The 26974-nt window shown below is 52.1% G+C and overlaps 1 protein-coding gene across 1 annotated transcript; it reads right to left on the reverse strand.

Moving 5' to 3' along the window:
* Positions 1–1070: 1070 nt before the first annotated feature.
* On the reverse strand, positions 1071–26912 carry SLC6A12 (solute carrier family 6 member 12). The gene is made up of 16 exons (XM_035028491.1): positions 26656–26912; positions 25539–25623; positions 23026–23293; positions 16860–16994; positions 13818–13958; positions 12959–13046; positions 11704–11836; positions 10332–10466; positions 8770–8873; positions 8336–8460; positions 7804–7916; positions 7149–7286; positions 6286–6388; positions 4382–4482; positions 3724–3894; positions 1071–2527 (listed from the first exon to the last, which is right to left on the reverse strand). The coding sequence occupies exons 3-16, from the start codon at positions 23237–23239 to the stop codon at positions 2390–2392; spliced, it is 1839 nt and encodes a 612-aa protein (XP_034884382.1). The 5' UTR covers positions 23240–23293; positions 25539–25623; positions 26656–26912; the 3' UTR covers positions 1071–2389.
* Between the last annotated feature and the right edge of the window lie 62 nt (positions 26913–26974).

Raw genomic sequence — 26974 nt, forward strand, 5'->3', positions numbered from 1 at the left:
ACTCGATGTTCCCTCCGGCCCAAACCCGCCCCACCCAGCTCCCTCTCTGGTCCCCTCATGGACCACAGAGGCTCTATACTGGGTGCCAGGATGGAAAAGGCAGTCAGAGAGGAAGGGTTGTAGACACACTGCCTCCAGAAGAGGCCCCCCAGCCCCTACCTGCCCCCTTAGCCCCCCCTGCCCCACCTCCCCACCGCTGGACAGGCTGTGAGCATAAAGCCAAGGGATCTGGAGCAGCTGAGAGTCCTGGTGAGTTTATGTGGGGAGGGCAATGGTGTCTGCAACTTCAGAGATCAAGACTGAGGCTCAGGGCCCAGTGAGCTGGGGAGAGCTGGTGTCCCCTCAGTGTGCAGAACAGGGCAACCGCCTACAACAGACAACGTCACAGTCCAGGCTGAAAGGGCCCAGGCTCAAAAGCACAGCACGCTCTGGGGAGGAGGCAGGGAGCTGAGGAGCCTGGCTGACCTTAGTCCCCATGCCCTTGCAGCTGGGCTCCCCCAAAACAAGCCAACCGTGCTGGGGAGCCCTGCTGAGGCCACGGGTGGATATAGGAAGTATTTCGTTTCCAGAGGGCGTGAGCTTGCACAGGAAAGAAATGCTCAGCCAGCCAGTCAGCGAGGGCAGGGGTGAGAGCCCCAGAGGCTGAGGCCATGCCGGGGAAGGCGGCTCTGCTCCCATCTGCCACCAGGCGGCAGCAGAAAGCAGCACACCTGCGCCACAGGTCCCCCAGGGTCAACCTGGCGGAAGCAGTTTCTCTATCCCTTTCTCCTGGACCTCCTTTTCCACCCACTAGCTAGTCCTACCAAAGCGAGCACAGATGTGCAGAGCAGTCTGAGGGAGGCAGAACCCAGGGGTCTGGTTGTGCCCAGCAGAGAAGCCCTGACAGATCACGGGGAAGGATGCTGGGTGCTCTGAGGGTGGAACTCACCCTGGCTGGACCATAGATTTTTACTCTGGCTACTGGGCAGTGACTCTGGGTGACATCCATCCATGCATCACTGCAGATGGCTATCTATAGATATACAGGTGTATACGGGCAGCTTCCCTTCTTCCAGCTCCCACGTCCTGCCCCAGGCCACCGTCCCGAAGTGGCCCTCCCCCACCCCTACTCCTTCTCCTCTTTTGCCTTTGGGAGGACCTGGCATCATTTTATGGCGACCTGGGGAGAGGAGAGCATCCCACACGCAATGCCCCCCTCTCTGCGGGAGACCAGCGGGCTTTCACACACTCCGAGGAATCTCCGGAGGCAGAGGAGATGGAAAATGGCAAGAACGAAAGGGTCCAGAAGGAAATCTGGTCAGAGGAGTATGGGCTGGCAGAGGAAATGCCAAGGTAGGGATGCCAAAGTGGGGAAAGCTGCTCAGCACTCTACAGAGGAGACCCTCTCCCTCCCACCCCAAGACAGCAGACTAAACAGGAACAGGGCGAGGCAGAGAAGACTAGCACAGGGTAGCAGGCGATCCATACATGCTTGTTAACTAAGGCAGGAGGGTTTCATGGGAAGAACCCTGGCCTGAAAAAAGGAAACCAGGTTTTAGGCATAGCTATGTGAACGTGAGAAAGTCACTTTCTCTTTGGTCCTCAGTTTCCTCACCCATGAAGTCAGGAGGCTGGACAAAAGCAGGGTGGCAAATGGAGCTTCCTGGAGCACTGTATTTGGAAGGACTGTGAGGTGGGAAAGACTCCGTAATCAATTAGCAATGTCTGCCTCAGGCACAGGAAAGCACAGAACAGTCTAGGGATCATCTCTAAGTTCCTTCCATTCCAATGCTCTGTGAGTTGAGGACACATATTGCAGGAGGAGTGTGGAACCAGGGACACCTTGAGAGGCCTCCAGGAAAACTCAAGACCATGATGGCTTGTGAAGGCTTTTTGTTTCTCTAATTCCTTCCCCATGGACTCCAGAACACCAAGCCTAGGGAAGGACCCCCTCTAATGGAATGTCAGAATCCAATGTGGCGTGTTCAGTTGTCACTTCCAACACGTTGCGTTCCATCAGGCTCTCCAAGTCAAAGTGTGATACGTATTCCCGTCAGCGCTACCCTCCCAACGCGCAAATACAGGAAGCTGGAACACCCCTACAGTGGGAGCTCCCACACAGCGTAATGTGTTAGAATCAGATGGTGGACTCAAAAAAGACCACCCTCCTTTATAAATAAGAAGGTATGTTCCAACAGGATGGCGTGTTGCAGCGGGACCGCCTCTCGCCCTCCAGAAGGAGCTGCCCCAGCTGAGGAGAGAGAGCGGCCTGGCCTCTGGCTGGGGGCGCCCACGGACATCACAGAGGTTCCCAGCCAGACAGCGGTGAGGGACAGAGGCGAAGGCTGTCCACTGTGGTGGCCCTGACAGAGGTTCCTGGCCCCATAGCCACCCGGCTGCTGCCCACATCCTACAAGTGGGTCTCCTTCTCCCCAACTATTAGCCCCTCCCTTGCTGGAGAAGGCCCGCCATCCTGGCTGGTACCACCATCCAGGTGTTTCTTGGGCTGTGGCAGGCTGGGGTCAGGGGTGGTGAGCTGTCGCAGGCGCTGTGGAGACAAGAGGGAACAAATGGGTGCCACTGGTGAGAAAGGCACAGATGTTCCATCCTGTTTGTAACCCCAGGGCCCAGGTCAGGGCCAGGCACATGGGGGTGGTCGGTAGAATCTGAGTGAATACGGGAATAAATATTTTGAGAAGAGAGAAGAGACAATACTATGGTGACTAGGACCAGGAACTGGCCAGGTTCCCGTCCTTGCTCTCTTACTAACTACCTGTGCAATTGTAGGCAACCCATTTAACCCCTCTGTGCCCTATCTGTACAACGAAGATAATAATAGTACACAGCTCAGAGAACAGTGCCTGGCAAAGGTAAGTTGATCAATAAGTGCTTATTTTGATTCTTCTTACTATTACTATTATAATGTGATCAATAAGTCCCTATTATATTATATGAGTAGTAGTACTACTATTATTACTGGTATTGGTACCATCTCCTCCCCCTGCTTCTTGCCTTGAATGCAGATGTGATGACTGGAATCACAACAACCTTCTTGTGACCATGAGGTGGTGAGCATGATGATGAAGACATGCTCAGACAGAGGTGCAGAAATATAGGAAGAGTTTGGTCCCTAGTGACCTCTTTAAGCAGCTGAACCAAATGCCAACAGCATCCATCTCTGGTCCTTCTCGATGTAAAAAGAAAATAAGCCTATTTGCTTATTGCAGGTTGGGTTTTTCTGTAACTTATAGGCCTGTTAGATTTTTACAAGTGTAATGTCTTCGTAGGACAAGTTCTATCCCCTTCCAGGAAGGCGTGTCTTAAATTCTAAACAGGGAGCCTCTGCATGTGGCTCCCCAGAATTAAGATAAGAAGCCAGGAGCCTGTGTATGAAATGAACCATGATAGCTGGTTATTAGTTTCCTGGGAGCAAGGAATTTGTGCTCTCTAAATCTCTGTGTTTGGGTGCCTTTAAGTTCTTGTTGTGACTCAGTTTCCTCCTTAAGTCTCTGACAGTTTACCCTTGGTCAACCTGCCCACATGATCTGCTGGAAGTCAGATTCTGAAGGTCTAGGACTCCAGGACTTTTTAAGATTTCTGAAAATGAAGCCATTGGACCAGTCTTCAAAGATTCCATGAGACCGAAGGGTTGCCCCACGCTCAGAGCTGGGCTCCACCCATGGTGTCCTGCTTACAACCTCTCTCAGCAACCCCCTTTCATGCATCACTTGCTCTGGCCCCTACCTTCTTGAAGGAACCCTGGGTCTTCAGAAGGGTGATGATGATAAAGAGTGGGACGCAGACCATGGAAGAGAGAGCCAAGAACCAGCCGATGGAGTAGCCCCAGGGAGGGTACACGTAGATGTTGTTGTATTTGAGAGGTGTGTACTTGCTCAAGGAGAAGAGGAAGGTGGCCTGGAAGGAGGGAGAGGTGGATGCAGATGAGACAGAGAGCCCTTGAAATCTTCTCTTCACCTGCTTCAATATCCAGGGACAGAGGACAAGTTAATGCACTGTGGTGCATCACTGAGGTAGACTAGTAAAAGCCATTACAAACCCTGGGCCAACGCATGCCCCCCCGCCCCAAGGACTGAGACAGGAGGAGCTCTGAAGAAAGGAGGGAAGGTGGAGGAGCCCTCAGCAGGCAGACAGAAAGAGACCACTAACTGGGAAGTCGGGCAGCAGATGGAGGTGCTGAAAGAAAGGAATGGAGCAGGAACTGGAATGAGGCAGTGGAAGGAGACAGCCCCCGAAAGGAAGGGCAGGAGAACCAACCTAGAAAGGGAAATGGACCAGCCTCCCCAGGTAACTGGATAGGCAGGGAGCAGCCCCAGAACTCGGGCATCCTGTTCCCCGTCCCCGAGTCTTCTGGAGGCAGGAGGGTAGCTGGGTGGGCACATACCAGGCAAAGTCCAGGGGTCAGAAAGAGCCAGGAGATCTTCACCAAGGGCCATGGCCTGTAGCCAATCATGTCCTCAACGTTGTCATAGAAACGATCTGCCCCTGCCCAGGTGCGGTGGGAGAAAAATGCGAGAACAGGAGGAAGGAGAGAGCTTGTGGGTATTTGGGGAGGACTCACCTGGCTTTGCCCTCTTCCCCCCACCCTGTGAGGGGAAACTGAATCAAGGCACGTGAATGAGATGGGTCCCTGGCACCCCAGCCACAAGGCAGGGAGCGAGGAGGGAGAAGGGACTGCCACCAAAAAGCTGGGAGCCCTGGAGAGAGTCACCCAACTTCTCGGTGCAATCCTTCGTCCCCTTGTCTAGGGATGAAGACCCTAAATCCTAACCACAGAGGAGGGTGTGGGCCTAAAATGGCACAATGGCTAGCAAATGCTCATTTATCTATGCCGCAGAGATGAATTCGGTCTCAAGTCAAAACAGCAAAACAGCAAGGGTCCCACTGTGCTAGCTTAAAACGCTAAACTCACATAGGGCCAGAAAGCCACTGGGAAGGGAACAACAGTCTAGACTCTGGAGGAACCACTCTGCATTGTCAGGAAAGCACGGCAAGAGGCTTGATCTGTGTTTGTAGAAACACTGACTGGTTTTGTTTACTGTCCTTGTTTGCTCCAGATCCAGGCCCACCCAGTCCTCTAAGGAGGAGAGAGCTACGGATCGGGAAAGACCCTTGGAGGGCCTCTCTGGCCCTTCCTCAGCAAAGAAATAACTTCCCACTGATCACCGGTGTGCAGGAAATGCCCCCATTAGGGAGTCATTCCTTTGACTTGCAAATTTCTCCCCCAGCTAACAACCAGATACTGCTGGGAGGGTGTAAACTATTACAGTTCCTCAGCTCTTTAGAACTCACTGTGATGGAGTTTATCAGATCCTCTTTGGGAGCAAGTTCTGAGAAGCAGCAGAGGAAAATCAGAAAGACATCAGATGCTTGAGGTGAGAAGAGAGGAGACATGTCCAGGGAGAGGGAGGACACCAGACAGGAAGGCTTAGGGTAGCAAAATAAAAACCTTCCTACTCGCGGCTTTCCTACTCATGCACACTACAATGGCACCCCCATCCTCTCTGCCCCGAGCCTTGTTACATTGACAATGCGTTCCCCCAACTTGGTGCGGTGGAGCCCGAGGGTCCTGGGTATGACGATGCTTCCTCCACGTACTAGCTGTGTGAGCTCAGGCAAGAGACCTACCTCTCTGAGCCTCGCCTCCCCCTGCAAAGGGCTGCTGTGTGAGCTGCGAGATTATGTATGCCACAGTCAGCAGGTTGCTTGGCATTCAGCAGTGCATTGACTCAATGCATAAAGGATCCCCCCCTACTGTCATCAGGACTGGCTAGTCACCCCAGCACTGAGGGGGGCTGGTGGTGGAAGTCAAAGGAAGGCAGAATTCACTTCCGCAGAAGAAAGGAATGCGTAACAGCCACAAGAAAAACTACCTCAAAAACAGGGGAATGAGTTTCCTGTTCAGGGAAGTATTCAAGCAAAGTCTGGGTGATAACCTAGAAAGGGAATGTGGGGATGTGGGGATGCTCAGACAAAGTGGCCCTGGCTAGGATTCCCACTGGCAAAGGGCTTCCGGCAGCTTCTGTATCAAGAAAACTGTTCCCTGTTGTTTCTAATTCCTCTCACTATTGCGGGAAATCAGTTTTGTAGAAACTACCTTAACCCAGCTCTATCTGCGATAATGAGAAATGCCCGGGTTCTCAGCGATGGATGAACGTCCCAGGGCAGCTATACAAAGACCTATAGAAACCAGAGGGCCGGCACAGCCCATCTCTCCTCCTGGGCAGATCACGGCCTTCTGGGGAGGGCGGGGCAGAGGCTCCTCCTCCCTCTCCTCCCTCCACTTACCGTACACCCAGCTGATGCAGAGCACTTCAAACATGGCCAGGAAGAGCAGGCATATGCCACTGGAAGCGTAATAATCAAACAGCTGGAAGATATACATCCCGCCCTGCGGAGAAGTCAGTGGAGCTAGGCAGGGCCTTGGCCAGGGTGCGCAGGGGACACGCTCCGCAGCGAGAGTGCAAACACCCAGCTGGGCCCCCATCCTGCCCAGCCCGTGGGAAGTCACTCCTTGCAACTAAAGGGAGTTGGCCTTGCCTACCCCTGCCCCCAGGCCCTTCATCTGACCTCAGGACAACAACTTCCGACAGCTTCAAAGACCTTGGCAACCGTGGGACATACACTGTTTCTTCTGCCCAGCATCCTATCTCGTAACGTAGAACCTGGCACCACCTCACTCTGAGTGTTCTCCTCTCCCTGCTCCAGGCTGGAAGCAGAGCCAGCGCTGGACACTCACCGTGTTCTTGGGAGACGGTCCCTCTCTTTCCTTGGGGGTTGGAGGGGTGGCGGCAGGTCAGCCTGAAGCTGTACCAGTGTTCTTTACTATCAGGAGGGCAATCTAGCTGAGAATGGCATTCCTGACCATGTCAGGAGAGCAGCTGGATCCAACCATACCTGAAACCAATTATCTCTAGACTTTTCAGTTTCCTGGCCCCAAAAAACTCCCTTTTCCACTCAAGCTGGCTAGCATTTGGTTTCTGTCACCTGACACCAAAAGAGCTAACTGAACACAGGTAAGGTTCTACTGTGTGGTCCCTACAACCTCTCTGTGATGAGGGCAGAGCCTGTGTCAACACCACCAAGGAGCCGATGAGGAAGGTGTGCCCCCTGGCTCCCTCACCTGGGTGGGGGCACACACCTCTGCTCACCTCCGTAACCAGGAAGAGCCCGATCAGATAGCACACGACTGCAATGGCCAGGATGAGGAGCTCTCGCCGCCCACTCTTCCGGAGCTGACTGGGGAACATGTCCACGGAGGCTGTCACCAGGCACTCCACACAGACAAACTGCGGGCAGGAGGGGAGCTGGGGTGAGAGGTGCAGCTTGCCCTTTGCCCTGGCAGCCTCTCACCCCACTCACCCATGCTGACGCACAGGAGCACAGGGGTCAAGGGCAGACGTGGGGTGGCCAGCCCTGCCCTGGCCGCATCTCTACAACAGAGGGTTCCAGCATGGGGGCTGGAGGGGGAGACATGTTCTGTCCCCAAGGCTGGGGGGCAGGGCTGGGCAGCTTGAGCTGAATGCTGGAAGGAGGCTGGAGGGCCATCTGGGAGGGGGGTGTCCCTGTATGGGGAAGGGTCAGGCCTGGGGGGAAAAGGCAGGTGGCCCCCTCACAGAATAGGTTGGTCTTGAGACGAGGGGTCACCCAATCAACTGCAAGGACAAGCCCCGAAAGCGGAGGGGGATCTGGAATGTATGGTCAGTGGGAAAGGAGATGGAGGGAAGGTAATGGCCAGAAACGCAGAAGCTGGCAAGAGGGTCGCCAGGGCAGGGAGGGGTGCGGTGGGGTGGGCAGGTGACAAACCTGGCTGTCCAGCCCTAGGAAGATGAGCATGATGAAGAAAAGACAGGACCACAGCTGCGATAAGGGCATCATTGTCACAGCCTTGGGGAAGGCGATGAAGGCCAGACCAGGACCTGCCAGGCACAAGGCACTGTCAGGAGAGTTCCCTCCTGCTCTCACTGCCCTCAGGAAAGAGCCTTCTCCCAAGGCACTGTGTGAGTGTGCATGAGTGTGTGTGTGAGAGAGAGTGTGAGTGTGTGTGTGGAGGAGTGGTGCAAGAAGGGAGGGTAGTTTCATCCATCACTCGGCTCTTCTGGTTCTGGGGAGCTGGTTTGTGCATCCATTCGTGCTTGCAGCTGTGGGTCTGCCCACCTACCCTCAGTCCCCGCTCCCCCCCCACCACCCATGGTTCAGGAGGCCCTCCTCTGTGCCAAGCAGGGCCCACAGAGGCTAAAAAGTTTCCCATCAGCCAGCTCCTGGGACTCCTTCCTGGGACCCTGGTGGAGGGATCTGTGTTCTCCCATCAGGGCCCAGACAGCAAAGTGGTACCTACCGGACTCGGCCACTTCGGAGATGGGCAACCCCTGCTCCTGGGCCATGAAGCCCAGGATGGAGAAGACCACGAACCCGGCTGCGAAGCTGGTGGCACTGTTGAGGAAGCAGAGGGCGATGCAGTCCCTGCGGGGGCGGGGAGGCGGAGGAGCCAAGGGAAAAGAGAGGAAGAAATCCCTCAGGGGAGGAGAGATCCAAAGTCAGTCATTGGGGAGCGGGGAGGGAAAAGGGAAGGGAAAGAAAGATTCGGGAGGAGAGGGATGGAAGAGAGAATGGGGGAGGGAGCAAGATCGAGGATCATTGGAAGGTGGGGAGGGAGAAAAAGAGGGAAGAAAGAAATTCAGTCTGGGAACTGAAGCTTCGATTCCCTGGCGACACTCCAGGAAGACCAGCCCTGCCACCCCAGGGTCCCCGGCACCCCATTCCGCCAATCACCTGTAGCAGTTGTTGTGGTACTTGTTGTAGCTGCCCAGGGCGGTCAGGCACCCCTGGCAGATGGCGAAGGAGAAGAAGATCTGGGTGCCCGCGTCCATCCACACCTACATGAGACCCCAAGAAAGTGGCAGGGGGTGGGGGGGGCAGCTGGCCGTGGCCCCTCAGACCCTGCTGGCCCCTGGGTGTGCCCTCAGGAGTCACTCACTCGCCACCCTCCACTCACATGTCACTTCACAGGCAGGCCCATTTAAATGTGGCTCTGGGGGCACTCAGGAGACCCCACATACTTGGATTTCTTGGGTGGAGGGGCAGTGCCCAGATAAGGCAGGGCAGAACTGAGAGCTCCAGGCTCACTCCAAAGCACTGAGGGCCTCAGGCAGCCAAGACTGGGTCCAAGAGCCACTTCATTAGAATATAAAGAAAAAAACCTAAGACTCCTTGGGGAAGGGGGGGTGGGGCAAAGAATGTGCTCAGACAAGTCCTAGAGGAGGAAATAAAAATGCAAAGTAAATCTGTGTGGAAATGTCCCACCTCGCAGTAGTAAAAAATAAATTAATTAAAACAATAAAATGATACTATTTTGATCTCTCAAATTATTGTAGATCAAAGGTTAAAATGAATTATTATGGAATCTCTCATGGGCCCCGGAGAAAAAAAGGGTACGTTCCAATACTGGTGGAGAAAAATCTATATTTCTCTGAAGCCAGGACATTTCAAGACACTTAAACGCACATATTCTTGGACTTAGTGATTCCAAGTCTGACTATTGTCAGAAAATAATCAGAGATGTGGTCCAAGATTTAAACACAAGGTGTCGATTGCAGCTATATATATGATCATAAAAAAAAAGTGCCTGACCTGAATGTCCAAGAATAAGAGCAGATTGATGACACCTGCCCCGCGTGTGAGTGCTCAGAGGACACGGAGCCTGGTCTATCGTGCGCACTGCCCACTCTGTCCTTAGAGCACTACCTGGCCCTTAACTGGTCCTCAGTACATTTTGGGTGAATGAGTGACTGAATGGATATTATATGCAAGTGTTTAAAATGACATTTACAAATGAATTTAATAACATGGAAAATGCTTACAATATAATTTAAATGAAAAAAGATACATCTCTATATAATTATCTCAACTATGTTAAAACACAGACACACACACACACCAACTAGAAAAAAAGAGTTGGAAGGAAATCTACTAAAATGCTCATAGAGATATAGCTGATTACAAGAGATCTTTAATTGTTTTCTAGTGGGGATACATTGCCTTTATTCTTTTTTTAAAGATTTTATTTATTTGACAGAGAGAGAGCACAAACAGGGGGAGCAGCCGAGGAAGAGGGAGAAGCAGGCTCCCTACAGAGCAGGGAGCCCAATGAAGGACTCAATCCCAGGATCCTGGGATCGTGACCTGAGCCAAAGGCAGACGCTTAACGACTGAGCCACCCAGGCGCCAGATATATTGCCTTTATACCAAGAGAAAAGCAACCAGAGATTTTCAAAAGTACAGCTGTGGTTTTGGGTGGGAGACAGCGGGGAACTGGTCCCCAGCACAGCTCCTACCTGGGGGTCCTTGAGGCGAAGCAAATCTGGCTTCAGGTAATAGATGATGCCCTCATAGGCTCCAGGAAGGGTGATGCCTCGGATCAAGAGGATGATCAGCATCAGGTAGGGAAACGTGGCTGTGAAATAAACAACCTGGAGGGAAACAGGCTCAGGTCACCCCTGCTGGGGACACAGCCGCCAGGAGGTACCAGGGAGCCTATGGCCGTCCTCCTGTCAGCCCTCCTCAGGCAGCAAGAGTGACACCCAGCTCAGCGTCAGACACCTCCTTAGAGACGCCGAGAGGGGCTGAGCACCTGCAACTCTCCACACCTTCCTTTACACATTTTAGCGGGTCTCGGGCTTCGAGGCAGGTAGAGTATGAGATACACATCAGCAGGGCAAGGAGGGAGGAAGGACGGGGAGGGGCACGAGCTTCCAGCCATAATATTTCAAAGACTATTTTAAAATCCAGAATCTGGTCTCCTGGAATCCCTCATCCTGGCTGTTCTCCCTTTGCCCCCTGGCGAGGGTGGGTCCTGGTGAAAGAGGCGGAGCAGATCTGCAGAGTGACCTGTGGCAAAACTTAAACTACTTTTCCAGGCTTAAGTCTGGAGGGGCAGCTGTGGCCTGACCTCTGGGATATGGAGACACTCTGAGGGGTCCACTCTGCTCCCTGAGCAAGCTTAGCTCCTTACCGGAGGTGACAGCAATATCTGTGTTATTATCACTGTTACTAGTTTTATTATTATTACAACAATCCTGGGAAGGGGGAGGCTGCCCCCAGAACAGGCTAATCAGAACGGTAAGTATCCTGTCTATTCCTGGCTTTAAAAAGCATGAATCATCAACCTCAGATTCCCTGGGTTGGAAATAATGGCTCAAATCTGAACTCTCTACATGTACAATAAGCCACTGTTGTCCATTCTTGGCCTGAACCCTTTTGATTATTGGAAACTCACCACTTCAAAGACAGTTCTGTTTGCTGGTTCATACCATACTACAAAAAGCGAGTTGTAAAAGTGTATGATCCTAATTGTGTCATGTACAGACATGATAGATACAGATACACGCAAACACACCTATAAAGGAAACTAGAAAGCAATATCAAGACATTAATGGGGATTAGTAGATCCAAATCTACCATGCTGGCTGGTACAGTGATTAGGGGGACTTCCGTGTTTCTTATTTTGATCTGTATGTTACTTATGTAAACAGGTTTTTTACAGTCATATTGAAAGAGAAAGTCTTTCCTTGTACTGAGCTAAACTCTTCCTACTGTTTCCCCTGTTCTCACCTTGCCTCTCCCTTACACTACCTCCTTCTTACACTGTGAGCGTCCCCATGGCTTCTGGGGGCCACAGAGAGCTTACCAGGAGCCAGAACACCTCACCTTGCCTGTGGTCTTGACCCCCTTCCAGATGCAGAAGTAGCAGATGACCCATGCCAGCAGGAGGCACAGGGCCAGCTCCCAGCGCAGGGCTCCTAGCTCATGGATGCCTGAGGTGATGCCCAAAACACGTCTCCTGAGGATGGAAAAAAAAACAAAACAAAACAGGTGAATGGCGAAAGGGGCAACTTGACGTTTGTCTTCAAGTCTCTTGATTCTTAGAGCTGACCCCACAGATCTCATGTTCCAGGCTTCCCCTCCCCATCCCACTGCAGCCCCCCATGGCCACGCCATGTTCCCACCTGTGGTCTGTATGCCCCTGCTGTTAGAAGACCAAATCACGTAATCCCATAGGTATCTTTGTCTTTCTAACCATCCAGCTTTCTCTGTTGTGCAGAGAGAGATAGAGAAAGAGAGAGTGAGGGTGGTAAGTAATGTATGGATGAGCAGATGGAGAGTAGATACTTACATAGGCAGGTTGATGCACAAGTACATGGGTATCAAACAGGGGGGCTGAATATGTTTTAGTATCTAAAGAATGCAGGGAGTGGTGGAAATGTGTATGCATAAGTGTTGGTGGATGTGTGGGTTTGGGGTGACATGAGGGCATACACGTATGAGGGTGTAGGGTAGACACATGTGGGTGCTGGTAAATACGTGTGGGTTTTGGGTAAGCATGAGGGTACAGGCAGACCTTTGTAAGAACGAAGGTGGACACGTGTGGACACGGGCAGATGTAAGGCGTAGTCATGTGGAAGGGCAGAGGTGTGAATACAGGGTTTGCCAATTTCTGCAGTACCAATATGCTCACTTTGGCCAATTTCAAGCTACTAACATAACATCACTGAACACGGAGCTGGGGGTGATGTGCACCATCTGTTCTGCTGAGCTGGGGCGGACCATTTGCCCATGTGCCATGCACCAGCGAACACGGCACACGTGTCGGTAGGTGTGAAGGTGTATGTAGGTGGGTGCCTGGGGGTGTGGATGGGTGCAAGGACGCAAGTCGACATGGGAAAATGTGTGAGTCTGGCTGGACACAGGTGGACTCGGGGTCATTGGGAGTGTGTCAGTGGACAAGTATGGGTAGTTGTGAGTGTTCCCCCAGGTCCCAGTGATGTGCCAGGTGGGGGGAGGTGGGTAAGCACTGGAGAGCGTGCACAGAAAGGCTTAAACTCGCACTCCAAGTCCCAGGCCTCAGACATCCAAATTTCCTGCTTGGGGCCCCTGGCACGTGGCATCCAAGCCCAGCACCTACTCCCAGAATTCCATGACAGGTGAGGTGAAGTTCTCAGAGGGGGTTGCTGTGCGGGCTCCCGAGCGGTTCAGAAAGTCCATGCAATGCTCTGTTGAGGACAAGGGGGGCTGGGCATCAGCTAGGGACCAGATGGGGAGAGATGCCCTTTCACCCTAGTCCCCCTGACCCTCTGACCTTACAGCCTGGCAGTCCCCATCATTCCCAGTCCCAAGAGCTTCCTGTGGAGCCCCCATTTTCCAGGAGTTGACCAGCCAGGTGGTTCATGGGACCAGCCCCCCTCCCTATGTTCCTCCTACTGCTCTTGTTCCAGTGAATCTGGCAGTTTCTCTGGCCACCCCGCCACCCAACCTCTGACACAGAGCTCAGATCCCTCCGCCCCTGGAACCGGCCCACTCTCTCCACTCAACACACAAATGGACTGCGTCCTCGTGCCTGCTCTTCCCCCTCGATGGCCTGCTGTTCACATGGTGGGTTCCTCCTCAATCTTCAGCCCTCAGCCAGCGATTTTCTTCCCACTGTGGTACCGTTTCGGCAGTTTTGTTCACCCATAGCAATTTGTAATTATTTGATTAATTTGTCCCTTTCTACCAGTAGACCGCACGCTCACAGAGCGCTGGGCCACGGGGCTTGTGCTCAGCCGTCTATGTCTGGCACCCAGCACGGAGTGAGTGATGATAACCCCTCGCAGTGGCACAAAACATTCACAGTCGGGTGGGGTTTTCGGTTCTCCTGGTGGCTAGTCCAGATTCCCACAGAAGGGTCAGCCAGCAGGACGGCACCAGGGCCCGCACAGCCCGGCTCTGAGGCAAGGGTTTCCCCCAGGGAGAGGCCCCAGCCCAGGGGTTGAAACCATGGATACCTGTGTTCCAGCTATTGCTACAGGTCGTCCAGGGCAGCTCAGAGGTGAAGGAGCTGAACAGGTAGAAGAGGGCCCAGGCCAGGATGATGATGTAGTAGATGTTCAGATAGGACTCGATGACCACAGAAGCCAGACCAATGCCTACGGGAAGAGGGGAGGCATGCGGGAGCAACAAGGAGAACCCAAGAGATCAAGTTAGCCCAGCAGAGCCACACGGAAGCCTCCCGCCGCGGCTAGAAGGGGATTGGGTGCCACCCGAAGACAACTACCAGGATTTCTTTATTGGCCCGAGAAGCCACAGACAGCACATTTTTCTAAGAAACACAGGTTACAGATCACCACAGTTTGCATTCTTCCAGTTTTGCAATATATATATTTGAATGTATATCTTCTTTTTATTTTTTTATTTTTTTCTCATTATGCATAATTTACTTGACATATCTTTTTTTTTTTTTTTTGAAGGAAATAAACTCTGGAAGGATTGTCATCCAAAAGCTACCTGTGGTTCTCTAGGTGATAGGATTTCGGTTCACTTTTTAAAGGTTTTTTTTTTCCCTTTTGTCCATCTGCATTCTCCAGTTTTTCTACGACAATCACACATTACTTGTAAAATGAAAAAGGGCAAGAAGAACAAAGGAGTAAGTGGGGAAGTCTTGGTAAGAATCAGTCTCAGGATAAGAGCAAAAACCAAAAGAAACCAGCAAAGAAAAAAAAAGAAGAGGTCGCTGGTTGTCGAGAACCCTGGAGCCTGAGTGGGTCTCAAAATGCCAGCTCACCGCCCAGTGAGGGGCAAGAGTGTCAGCCGAGGCGGGACCTGTGCGCCCAGGTCGGACGCAGGGGAGCAGTCTGGAGGCTGGCCGTGGGGCTGGGAGGGAGCAAGGGCAGGCGCAGTCCCCCCTCCCCTCGCCTCCCCCCTCCCCGGCCCGCCTGCTCCTGCAAACGTGGGATCTTTTCCACAGTCATTTTAAAAGTAGCACGTTGCCAGGGCGGCCGTTAGTCCCGAGGTGTGAAAGCAGGCGGAGGAGTGGGCGCCGCGCCCTGTCCCAGGTCCCAGTCGCTCCGCGTCCTGGGGAGGTGCCCGCGGCCCGGGAAGCCGGGGCTCCAGGATGACTTAAGGAAGCACAGCCCCGAGGCAGGTCGGAAAATCAATGCCGACTGTCCACAAAACCAGCCCTTGGCCGGGGAGCCCACCCTGATTGTCTGTTCCAGCGGGCCTGGCCAACTCGACCGGAGCACCCCCCGCCCCCCGCCCCCGTGTTTTCCTGCGTTTGGGTCTCCGCAAATCATGCAGGCGTGGGGGGCAGGGGCGCCCTAAAGCGACCGTGGGCTGGGGCCTCGGGAGGAGCGGCGGCCAGGGCTGCTGATGGCGCGGAGGGTCCCCGGGGAGCCGGGCGGCCGGGCTGTTCGGAGCGCGCACACAGACACCCACACACCCAAACAAGCGGCCACTGTGCGGCCACTCGCCGCCGGAACGCGCTGTGCTCCCACCGCCTGTAAACACCCGACCGGACCCGGGAGGAGGCGGGGAGCCAGGCTGGGAGGAGGGGGTGCCCCATCTCTGAGGGTAGGGATGATCTCAGGGGAGGAAGCTTGTGCCTGTGTGTAAACTGAGGAGGGAGGGAGGGTGGGTGAGCACAGGGTGTGGCCTCCGTGTGCTGGGAGGGTGAACTGCGGGGTGGGTGCCATCAGGCCGGTGGAGGGCAGGTAGCAGGCAGCCTGGACCCTCCCACCAACACCGGGGCACACACCCTGAGACTCCAGGCCTTGGAGTCTCTGTCTCTTCAACTTGGCCAAGAGGGAAGGAGCAGTAATCCCTCCCCCCAACCCCCATCCAATGCTTGGTTTGCTCACCCGATCTGTGGTGACTGCCTTGGAGAGTTAGTAGATACCTGCCAGAGAGGCCAGCCCCGCCTTTTGCCACCCAGGAGCTCGCTTGGTCCTAGGGATAGCACGCAACTGGGTGGGACATTAGGCGACTGCTGGGCTCCAGAGCAGAACACGGAGACACTGCTCTGGCTGAGGCCACAGTCGCCCAGCAGGACCCAGCACTCCTGAGTAGAAACGTATGTGGGCCAAGCTTCGCCCCTCCCCAGCCCCTCACTGCTGCTCTCCAGGGGTCCCATGGGTGCCCCAAGAGGAATGAGTACCAGATGAGCCTGGTCCCTGCAACCAAACCCCCAATTGGTGGTCGGGTTCCCAGCCTGCTCAGGAGCCAGGTTTTCCCCCCATGCCCACCTGAGCATGGTGGCTACAGCCCAGCTGAGTAGGCTGTAACCCCAGATAGCCTAGTCCCTGGGGCTGCCTCCAGACTGACGTGAGGGAAAGAGTCCTCTCCTCATTTCCCATAGGCAAGGAACCTCTCAGAGACAAGGGCTGGGGAGTCCCCCCAAGGGGACTGGCCCAATCAGCTAAAGATGGGGTGGGGAAGGACACCCCAAGCTGCTCACATTAATACTAGCAAGTCCATAGAGAGAACAGGAGCTGTCCCTAACCTAATCCCTAACCTAATTCCTAACATGGGAAAAAGCATGAATTTTCAGCTCAGGGAGACCTGGGTTCAAATCCTCAGTAAATGATCTCATTTTCTCATGTGGAGGATCCAATGAGGAAATGCATGTCAAGTGCTTGCCGGAGCCCTAACACATAGCCGGGCTCAGGGGACGTTAGCCATCGTCATCATCGCGATGGTTATGTACCTCGGCGGCACGTCTGGGGCCGCGCCATGTACACCGGAACAGCATTCCAGGAAGCTGATGAAGAGGAAGCTCCAGGATTCCTCACTTGCAAAAACTCCTTCCAAGCTCTGCATCTGATTTTGCACTGGTGATTTTGTATTATCTTTCTTGAGACGTGACTTCCTCCCCAGGATCTATAAGCTTTGGGCCCCCCAAAGTCTGATAACTCTTCCTGTGTCCCCCACAGCACTTCGCACAGGATGAGAGTAATGAAGAAGAAGGTGGTGGCAGGGAAGGAAAGGCGAGGAGCGATGGAGGGATGGAGGCGCTTGGTGGCCCTGGTAGGAGGACAAAGGGGAACACTCACCCTGGAGAAGGGGACAGATCTTCCTCCAGGCTGTCACGCTGCCTTGGCTGGTGTACTGGCCCAGCGCCACCTCCAGGAAGAACACTGGGATGCCGCAGGTGAAGAAGAAGATGAAGTAGGGGATGAAGAAGGCTCCTGTGGAACAAGAGGGGGCAGGGGCTGAGTCCTCGACCCATCTGGGAGACCAGCGTCCCACTGCTTGGCATCCTTGATCTCCCTCCCCACCCTCCCAGGGGCCCACGTCGGCTTCCTCCTGTCTGCGAACAGGGCAGGCAGAAATTTTCCAGTCTGAACCCCATTCAGGATAGGAAAGACCTTTGAAGAAAAGGGAGTGCACATTTAGGTGGAAATCCTAATAGATGCACTATTTATTTTCTCAGTGTGCTTCACAAACTTAGTCCATTTATTATTTTTGGAACCAAAACATGTGTTCTGTATAATTTGATATGCTTATTAAATTATCAAGTGTGTTACATTTTAGAGAAAACCAAACAAAAACACCTCGGAAAAATTGCTTTTCCTCTAATAATTTTCAGATGTTTTTTTCCCTCCACCAGGCTCTGATCCAAACTGGGGCCCCAGCAGAGAAGGCCGTTTCTCTGCTCAGGCAGATTCTCGGGCACTGGGGTTTCAGCAGTTATGTGATTAGGTGCTGACCTACAGCCCCCACAGGAGGCCAGGCCAAAAAAGCATCCAGCAAAGTGGGGAACTTAAAAATAATGCTAAGCCGCTGGTGCCCACTTCAGTCACTAAGACATATACCTGAGGATGGAAAAAAAACCAAAACAGATGGGTGAGCAGATTATTGTTTACTGCGTCAAAATAACACTTAGCACTTATGTTGTGCTTACTGTGTGTAAGGCATTCTTCTAAATGCTCCACCAACATCAGAATCCTCACAGAACCACCTCCCATGGGGCAGGTACCACTGTTGTCCCCATTTTACAGATGAAGAGACTGAGGCATCACGCCAAGTGGTCCGAACCTGAGTCTGTGCTCTTACCCAAGTAATCCACATTACTTTGCAGGAAAAATAGAAAGTACAAAGGAGGAAAAAGGAAAAAAAATATTGTATAGCCTTCCAATTTTCTTATAAACACACACACACGCGCACATATATACATATATATTTGGCAAAAAATGAGAACCTACTATATATTCCTTGACTACCATTTAAAAACCTATCATGAACCTATTATATCAATAAATATAGAAGGCATCATTTTAATGCCCGTATCATATTCCACCGTAAGCATGTATCTTAGTTCATTTCATCGATACCTCCACTGGCCAGGTATCTTTGGTTGTTTCATTAGAAACCCCACTGCGATCCATTGTCCACATCCTTGTGCACTTAGCTAACTGTCTCCTCAGTATAAATTTCCAGTGGACAAATTGGTAGGTCAGAGTGTATGTACTTTTTTTTTTGCAATAAAATATATATAACATAAATTTTACTTTTTAACCATTTTTAAGTGTAAGGTTCAGTGGCATTAAGTACTTTCACTCTGTTATCCAACCATCACCACCATCGATTTCCAGAACCTTCTCAGCCATCCGAATCTGAAACTCTGTAGCCATTAAACACTTAACTCCCTATTCCCTGCCTCTCCCTGGCCCCTGGTAACCACCATTCTACTTTTTGCCTATGAATTGTTTTTCTAGACACCCTATATAAGAGGAATCATGCAGTACTTATGTTTTTGGTGTCTGGCTTATTTCACCTAGCTTCATGTCCTCAAGGTTTATCCATGCTGTTTTCAGGCTGAATAGTATTCCCTCATGTGTATATATCACATTTTGTTTATGCATTTGTCCATTGATGGACATTTGGGTTGCTTCCACCCTTGGGGCTTGAACAGTTTTTTAAGGACTTTGACATGCATTTCTGAATCGCCCTCCCAGCCTCTTCTACCCATCTGCACCGCCAGTAGCAATATGTGAGAGTGAAGGAGAAGGATCTGTGAGTCTTCTGGGCCCTCCGGAGCCACAGCAGCTGGTAATTCTCCAAGTCCTGAAGTCCTTTTTAACTCTAGCTTTGCCCGCACATCCTGAGTAACACCACTGACGCCGGTTCACGCGGCTTAGGTGGTTACAGGGGTGAGGCTGAGGGGCTCTCCCAGAGGGCGCTTTACAGGAAGTCTGTGGCGGCATGTGACCCATGGGCCCCTTCCTGCTGGCTGTGCGGAAGCCCTTCCCTCTCCTGAAGGGGACGGCCTCAGCCCTACCCTTGGCACATAGACTTCTGCCCCACAGAAACCGGGGAGAGCTCAGGAGGCCTGGAGCTGGGCCACCCTCAGGCTGAGTCGGGCCTGGAGGGTCAATGCTAGGCCCCGGCCACAGCAGGCAGTGGGAGGAGGTTGGTCCTGGAGCGCCTACAGGCATCCGTTCTTGGCTTTCTCCCTGGGTTTTCAACATACTATCACTGCAAACATCCTCCCCTCGGAGTGAGAATCCTCACACGGGGAGATGGACCTGGCCCACAGTTCCCTTAGCATCTGCCCATGCTCTGGGCACGAGCAGCCGGATGAGGCCCCCAGGGATCTGTGAGGACAGGGTGACTTGGGACGCATTTATAGTCTCTCTCCCTTTGCTCTAAGGTATGCCTTATTAGCTCTGCCAAGCACTTACTCCGGAACCACTAGCAATCTGGAAACTCAGAATTCATAAAATTCTCTTTTGGGGTGAGCCATTTTTTGAGGATGATCTAGTTTAGCAACTCCCTGGGTTTTTTTTTTGTAACCAAAGATATTATTACACCAATAACACTATTTTTTCATCCCTCTTGAAAGATTTTTCTCTACGGAACCGTTGGTTAACTAATTATTAATTCATTATGAATTGATTAATATATCAGTAAACACTATATTTAACTGCTTTTTTTCTTATTTATTTATTTTTTTTAAAGCAAGGCAGACTGCCACCTGCAGTGCCTCATTTGGACGTGTCTGGAGTCTCAGAAGCTTGATTACCCTACGTTCTCCTAAAATGGACCTGGAGAGCTTGTTTGGGGGTCCTAGCAGGGGAGTGCGGCTACTCGTATACCCTTGATGGAAGAACAGTCCTCCCCTATCAGGGAAGGTCGTCCTCTTGGACCAAGCGCGCAGCTTCGGGCAGGGCACCTGTGGAGCGGTGTGGGAAGAAGGGGACACCTGCCCAGCCAGCCAGATCACAGAACCACCTCAACCGCATCAACCCTGGCAATCAACGGGGTGCCAGATGTCGCAGCCAGATCGCCCTCACATCCTAACTGCTAACTAAAGAGTTATGGTCAGCTCAAGATAAACCCTATCATCATAGTGAGTTAGTACAATTCTAGCCTAAAGCAAAAAGGTGACATTTGAGTTAGTCGGTGAAGTCATGTTCCCACGTAGATCCATTATTAAGTTTCTGAAACAAGGAAACCTACATTCCTACTTTCCTGGACCCCCAAAGACCAGTGACCTGAGATTGGGACCCCTGACCTTGCTCCACCCCTCATGTAGGGGAGGATGAGGGACATAGGATAGAGGGGTGGCAGGGTGGGTGTCCTCCCCGGGTACTTAGGTTGGGACAGAGCTAATGCGAGAACACAGACTCTGCCCAATAACTGCGATCCAGCACTGCCTCTTCACAGACGACCCAGGCTCAGCGCGGTGTCCCTGCACACTGTCCTAGGCGCTTGTGTCCCCATGCTGCCCCACAGCCAGGACTGAGGCCACGGCCACAGTGCAGCCACCAGGCAGGACAAGGAGGTGTGGGCACCCAAACCAGAAAACCTGTCCCCTGGACCCTCCTTCTCCCTCCTTTTCAGATGGCAGGGCAAGTGATGTGCAAGCCAGTGAACCAGGTGCCCAGGCCCGCAGCTCCCAACCACTTCTATGATCTTGGGCAAGTCGCTAAACATCCCTAGGAGCCTCTGGGCGCTCTATGAAATGAGTGCTCAGCCTGGATCATCTTCAGCTGGAGCACGAACGCCCTGTGTGTCCGTGAAACTGGCCTGGGGCAAAGAAACAAGTCGCCGCCCCTACCACTTCTCCCCGCCTTCCCTAATCTCTGGCCAGCATTCACCCCCCACTCCCCAGCCTCGCTCCATAGCCCTCACCTGCCAGGAAACCCCATTTCTATTTCTTGGAACCATTAGTTCAAGTAGTTGGTAATAATACTATAAGGTTGGAAACACAAAACAAGATACCGGGTGGATGCTCAGTAAACACCTGCCAAAGTAAATATGGGGGCGCCTGGGGGGCTCAGTCGATTAAGCATCTGACTCTTGATTTTGGCTCAGGTCATGATCCCCTGGTCATGGGATCTGAGCCCCATGTCAGGCTCTACGCTCAGCGGGGAGTCTGCTTGAGATTCTCCTCCCCCTTGGCTGCTCCCCCCCATCTCCAAAATAAATAAATAAATCTTTTTTAAAAATTAAATATGAATAGTGTTATAAGGGTTTTCTATTTTTTTTAAAGATTTTATTTATTAGAGAAAGAGACAGAGAGAGGGAGGGAGGGAAAGAGAGAAAGCACAAGCAGGGGCAGCGGCAGGCAGAGGGAGAAGCAGGCTCCCCCCTGAGCAGGGAGCCCGACGTGGGGCTCGATCCCAGGACCCTGGGATCATGACCTGAGCTGAAGGCAGACGCTTAACCGACTGAGCCATCCAGGCGTCCCTATAAGGGTTTTCTAAACAATAATTATCTTTAAATAGGAATGTTTCTTCTTTTTACCTTTCTGGAATGTTTCAGATTTCACAATAAATGTGTACAATTTCCACAAGAAGAATAAAGGTATTTTCAAAAGGCAAAGATGAATCTGTCCAGTCACAAATAAATTCATATAAATGAATACTTCCATTTGTATGAAAATTCCAAATAGGTAAACCCATAGCCACAGAAAGTAGATTAGTGGTTGCCAAGGGCTGGCAGCAAGAGGGAATAGGGAGTGACTGCTAATGGCTTCAGGCCTTCCTTCTGGAATGATGAAAATGTTCTAAAATCGGTTGTGGCGATGGTTGCACAATTCTATGAATATACTAAAAGCCTCTAATTGTACACATAAAAAGATTAATCTGGCCCCTTCCCACCATACCCCTGCTCATTTTTACTACCAGTGCTGAAAAATAATAAAATTATGTTGCTTTAATTAAAAAAAAAATCAGAGACGAGTGCCTGGGTGGCTCAGTCGGTTGAGCGACTGCCTTCGGCTCAGGTCATGATCCTGGAGTCCCGGGATCGAGTCCCGCATCAGGCTCCCTGCTCGGCGGGGGGTCTGCTTCATCCTCTGACCCTATCCCCTCTCATGTGTTCTCTCTCTCATTCTCTCTCTCTCAAATAAATAAATAAAATCTTTTAAAAAAAATCAGAGACAAGATCATATTTCTCTGCTCAAATTCTTCAACCGTTCCCATCTCAGAGCAGAGCCTATTAGATGTGAGCCCTGTGACCTCTCTGATCTCTTCTACTCTTCTCCACATCTGTCACTGCCCCACTGTTCTTCAAACAGGCCAAGTGCACTTTCACCCCAGGACTTTGCACTTGCTTTCCCCTCCGTTTGGAATGGTCTTCACCTGATCTCCATCTGTAAGACTCACTCCTTTACCTCCTTCAAGTCTTGGTGCAAATGTCACCTCCTCAGCACAAGCTTTCCTGGGCACCTTACTTCACCTTTTCAACCCTTCCCCCCTCCCCTACATCTCCAAAGACCCAGCATTCCCTACCCCTCGTCCCTGCTTGGCTTCTCACCATTCCACTCCTCACCATCAACATCCCATGCATCTTACTTCTTTGTCTATAATCTGCCACCCTGCGCTAGAATACATATAACACACAGAATGTGTTCTGTGCTGTATCTAGAACAATGCCTAGCCCAAGAGAGGCCCACAGTAAAATACTAGCTGAATGAATGACTCCTATCAGCAACCAGCATTATACAGAATCATGAAAGACTAGTATATCCTATCTTGTTACACACTCAGATTCCTTGGTCCTACCCATTGCCTCCATTACCCTTCACCATGGCCCTGGGAGGCATCATCCCTATTTCACAGAGGAGGACCCTGAGAACCCCCGGGCCCTCCAGCTCCATGCCAGCCTCCTTCCATTTTACCACATCGCCAGGCAGGAGGCGCCCAGGTAGGCCCTGCCTGCGGTCAAGGCACAGCTCTCCCCACCACGCCTACCTCAAAATGAACTCACCACCTCCATTTTTGTAGCAGAGATAGGGAAACCTCCAGACATTCCCCAGCCCAATGATCTCCCCGGCCACTGACAGCACAAACTCCATCTTGTTGGTCCATTGGCCCCGATCCTTCACCTGGTCCTCGCCTTCCTGTTCCAACTTCTCTCCCTCCTCAGGGAGCCAGGAGACCACGGGAGGCCCGTCCTCGGGGACTGCCACTTTTCTGTCCATGGCGACGTGATGGACCGGGAGGCCGCGGAGCTGGGAGAGGGCAGGATGGTGAGCCTGGTGTGACAAGAAGGGGTGAGCCGTACCACCCCGAAGCGTGCCCTCCACCCCTGTTTTCTTCCTCTTGGCTTTGATTATTGTTGGAATATTGCGGTAACATTTCCCATTGTTGGAATATGGTTTAATATCTTGGGCTGCTGATTTTCTTCCCAAACTCTCCATGACTTTTACACCGAAAGTTACACTTTGCTCTCATGACTTGGAGAACAAATAGGGAGCCAATCTTCGTTTGCCCGTTTTGCAGAGGGGGACATCCAGGCCTTGACCGGTGAAGTGGCTTGCTTACGACCATATAGGAGTAGACTGGGAGGAAAAGGCTTGGGGGTCTTTCATTCCGAGTCCCTTCTTTTTTTATTTTTTTATTTTTTTTAAGATTTTATTTATTTATTTGAGAGACAGAGAGAGAAAGAGCACAAGTCAGGGTAGAGGGGCATGGGGAGAGGGAAAAGCAGACTCCCCGCTGAGCAGGGAGCCCGATGCGGGGCTCGATCCCAGGACCCTGAGATCATGACCTGAGCCGAAGGCAGACGCCTAACGACTGAGCCACCCAGGCGTCCTCCGAGTCCCTTCTGATATTTACAGCCAGCCACCGTCCCCGCTCGCCCGTCTGCCCAGCTCCACAGTGTCGGGTGAGTGGCACCCGCCCAGCCTCCGGCCTCCAAGCCAGAAGGGATCAAAGCCTGCCAGGGGTGACAGGAGGTCAAAGGGCAGGTGTGGCCCAGGTGACTGCATGGTCTTCTGCTAGCTGGTTGTGTGCTCATTCCTATGCCAGGCAATCGATCAACTCAGGGTAAACATGGGAGCCAGCTAGCTCTGGGCGTCTGATTGGAAGGGAAGGAGAAGGTGGGGCCTCTGAACAAGGCCAGATGAGACCCGGGATTGGTGCCAGGACCAAGTATAGGCCTTCGAGGGAAACCTCGTTCTTCTTCCTTCTCCGTTGTACCTCTGCCCTGAGAACAAGCAAGGAGGGGTCCTGGCGGTCGATCCCAGAGCGATTCTCACTGGGGTGGTGGTCTCCTCAAGGGAGACCCAGACGTGGCTGAGCGTGACAGCAGGTCACTGCCCTTCCTGACTTCCTGTTCTCCTAAAGAGCCCAAAGCTCACTGGACTGCCAGAAAAATGACGTGGTCTCTCTTGGTCTACTCTGTCCCTATCGCTGTCCATTTTTCAACCTCCAGGAGATAAACTGCGGCACTGTGGTGTTGTACCTGGAGTCCTTGTTTGCCTTCCCCCCCTCCCCCCACACAGCCACCCTGAGGCCACCTCCACCTTGGCTCCCGAGGAGCTGCCAGGAGGAGGTGATCTGGCCCCAGAGGGAAGCACCCACCCAGCACCCCTCACCTCTGGGGGGCGCTGGGGAAATCAAAGTGACCCTAAGCTACCAAGTGCTCCATGCCCCTCCAAGGCTCTAAAGAAACACAAGGGATTCTTTTTACTAAGTGTCTGTGTTTATTTGTTGGTCCTTTTAACCCAGGCAACAGCCCAAGCCCAAGTCAGTTAAAAAAGGCGTGGCAGGAGCCATTTGAGGTTATGGAAATTTTTGAAGGTGACTTGGAGGACAGGTTATCCCAGGAATGGGAAAGCCTGTCGGGGTTAGATTCTGGTATTGGGACCTACTCAGAGGTTTCCACTGCAAGCTCAGCTCAGGAAGAAAGATGAAGAGAGAAGCGCCTAATGGAAATCAGAGGTCTTCAGCCCCTGATGTAAGGGAGGAGGAGGGAAGGAAGGGAGAGAAGAAGGCTTCCAGGTTCAGAGGAGACCATCAGACCCTAGGAGTGGGGGAGGCTTTGAGAACCAGAGTGTCAGGTTGGAAGAACAGGGCAGTTTGGCCCTGGGGGAAAGAGTTGGTGCTACCTGAACCAACTGTAGATGTTGCTACAGAATTGGGGTTTGGGCACCCTGAGGAGTGGCCCCGGAATCGTTATCAGACAAATGAGTGGATGAATGAATGAATTCAAAAACATTAACGGAAAAAACACCAGGCAGGAAACCTAAGGTCTAGTCCAGACCTAGCCAATAATAATATTAATAAAAGTTAACATTTGACTAATTGTTGTGCCAAAAACCTACACTTCTTCATATGTGTTATTAAATTTCATCCTCATTAAAATCTTTAAAGTAGGTATTACTATTAAGTCCATTTTATCAATGAGGAAATGAAGCTCAGAGAGATGAAGGAACAGGACTTGACACCTTGCAAGTATTCAGTAAAACTATTTTTAAATGATTTGAATGAACTCACCAATACAATAAGCAATGGAGCGGAGTCTCTAACTTGCTGTATGAACTTAGGCAACTCACACTTCCTCTCTGGGCTTTAAGTCTCCCTGGAAGAGAGAATGAGCCATTCAACAGGGGTGCTGGGAGGGTGGGGGATAAAAATAAGATCCATAAAAGACAAGGAGAGATTTTTTGCCTTTGCTTGCCAAGCCATAGTGTAGCTCAGCTCAGGGTGAGCCCAAGCACAAAGGTTTCCAAGGGGGTGGACAGGAGACAAGCCTTCCTGTTCTCAGACCAGAAGCAGCTATGACAGGGCCAAGCTGTCCTCAACAGTGGAAGGAAGAGAGACCTGGTGGGGCCAAGGAGTAAGTGAAGGGAAGACCAGAGGAGAGTGCAGGACTGCGAAGCAAATCTCAGAGCCCAGTTTGGGTGCAGGGTTTGGCTTGTATCGGGATGGGGAAGACAAGAAGAGAACACACACTGATGAGCTGATACTGATGCAACATATTTTTTTTTTTTTAAGATTTTATTTATTTATTTGAGAGAGAATGAGAGAGAGCACATGAGAGGGGGGAGGGTCAGAGGGAGAAGCAGACTCCCTGCCGAGCGGGGAGCCCGATGCGGGACTCGATCCCGGGACTCCAGGATCATGACCTGAGCCGAAGGCAGTCACTTAACCAACTGAGCCACCCAGGCGCCCAACAACATATTTTTTTTAAGGGTTACTGGAAAGATCATAATTTATGGGTTAGAGTGAAAAAACGGAATGGCAGAATGAAAGCAAGAGCATGTGGAAACGAAAGCTGGCCCCGAGCCATGGTAAATCAAGAAGAAACAGGCCTTCAGTGCAGCAAGTGGTATTCAAGTTAGACTCAGGGAAGAAATGTTGAGGTGGAGGTCAGGCATAAACACAGGCTGTACAGAGCTCTGCTGTGGGGGCTCCTTTTCAAAGCCAAAAGGACGGCATGCCCCCCTACCCTCCTTACCCCGTCCCCACTGTGCCCTTCTACCCCTAGCCCACTTGCGAGGAATAAACAGTGTTATCCACAGTCAAGATGACTTCCAGAGATCTCCCCCTTCCCGAGATCAACCCCGTCTCAGCTCTGCCACCTCTCCAGCCCCTAACGCCCCCTTCCCACCTCTGCTAAGCTGGAGCAGGATACGGGGTCATGCACTGGAGCTCACCACACGTCAGTGCCCTCCAGAAGCCAAGACACCTACATCCACACTGGGCTCAGTGCAGCCCACCAAGAAAATCTTCAAGAGGCTAGCAAGTCCAAAATTAACTGTTTTCAGGAGCTGGGCATGGGGCTAGGAGGAAGAGGTCTGGTCAGGGTCTAGCAGAGGAGCAGACAGGTGGCGAAATGCCGCTCCCGCCATGCTGCTGGGATCCCAGCTCGGCCCCATCACCCTCCCAGTCCAGCACAGGAATGGCCCAGCCCCGGACCCGGTGGGGGG

The sequence above is a fragment of the Mirounga leonina genome, unplaced genomic scaffold (genome assembly GCF_011800145.1).
Source record: "Mirounga leonina isolate KUSES-001 unplaced genomic scaffold, KU_Mleo_1.0 Mir_201, whole genome shotgun sequence".
Lineage (NCBI taxonomy): Eukaryota > Metazoa > Chordata > Mammalia > Carnivora > Phocidae > Mirounga > Mirounga leonina.

What these genes read in the sequence shown, in the direction of transcription:
- SLC6A12 (XM_035028491.1), bottom strand. Translation starts at nt 23,239, where the DNA reads ATGGACAGAAAAGTGGCAGTCCCCGAGGACGGGCCTCCCGTGGTCTCC. An exon ending in GGCTCTTCCTGGTTACGGAG is followed by an intron (nt 6,389 to 7,148) that starts GTGAGCAGAGGT and finishes ACTTCTCCGCAG; the next exon opens with GGCGGGATGTATATCTTCCA. An exon ending in CCCAGGGTTCCTTCAAGAAG is followed by an intron (nt 2,528 to 3,723) that starts GTAGGGGCCAGA and finishes TTGTCTCCACAG; the next exon opens with CGCCTGCGACAGCTCACCAC.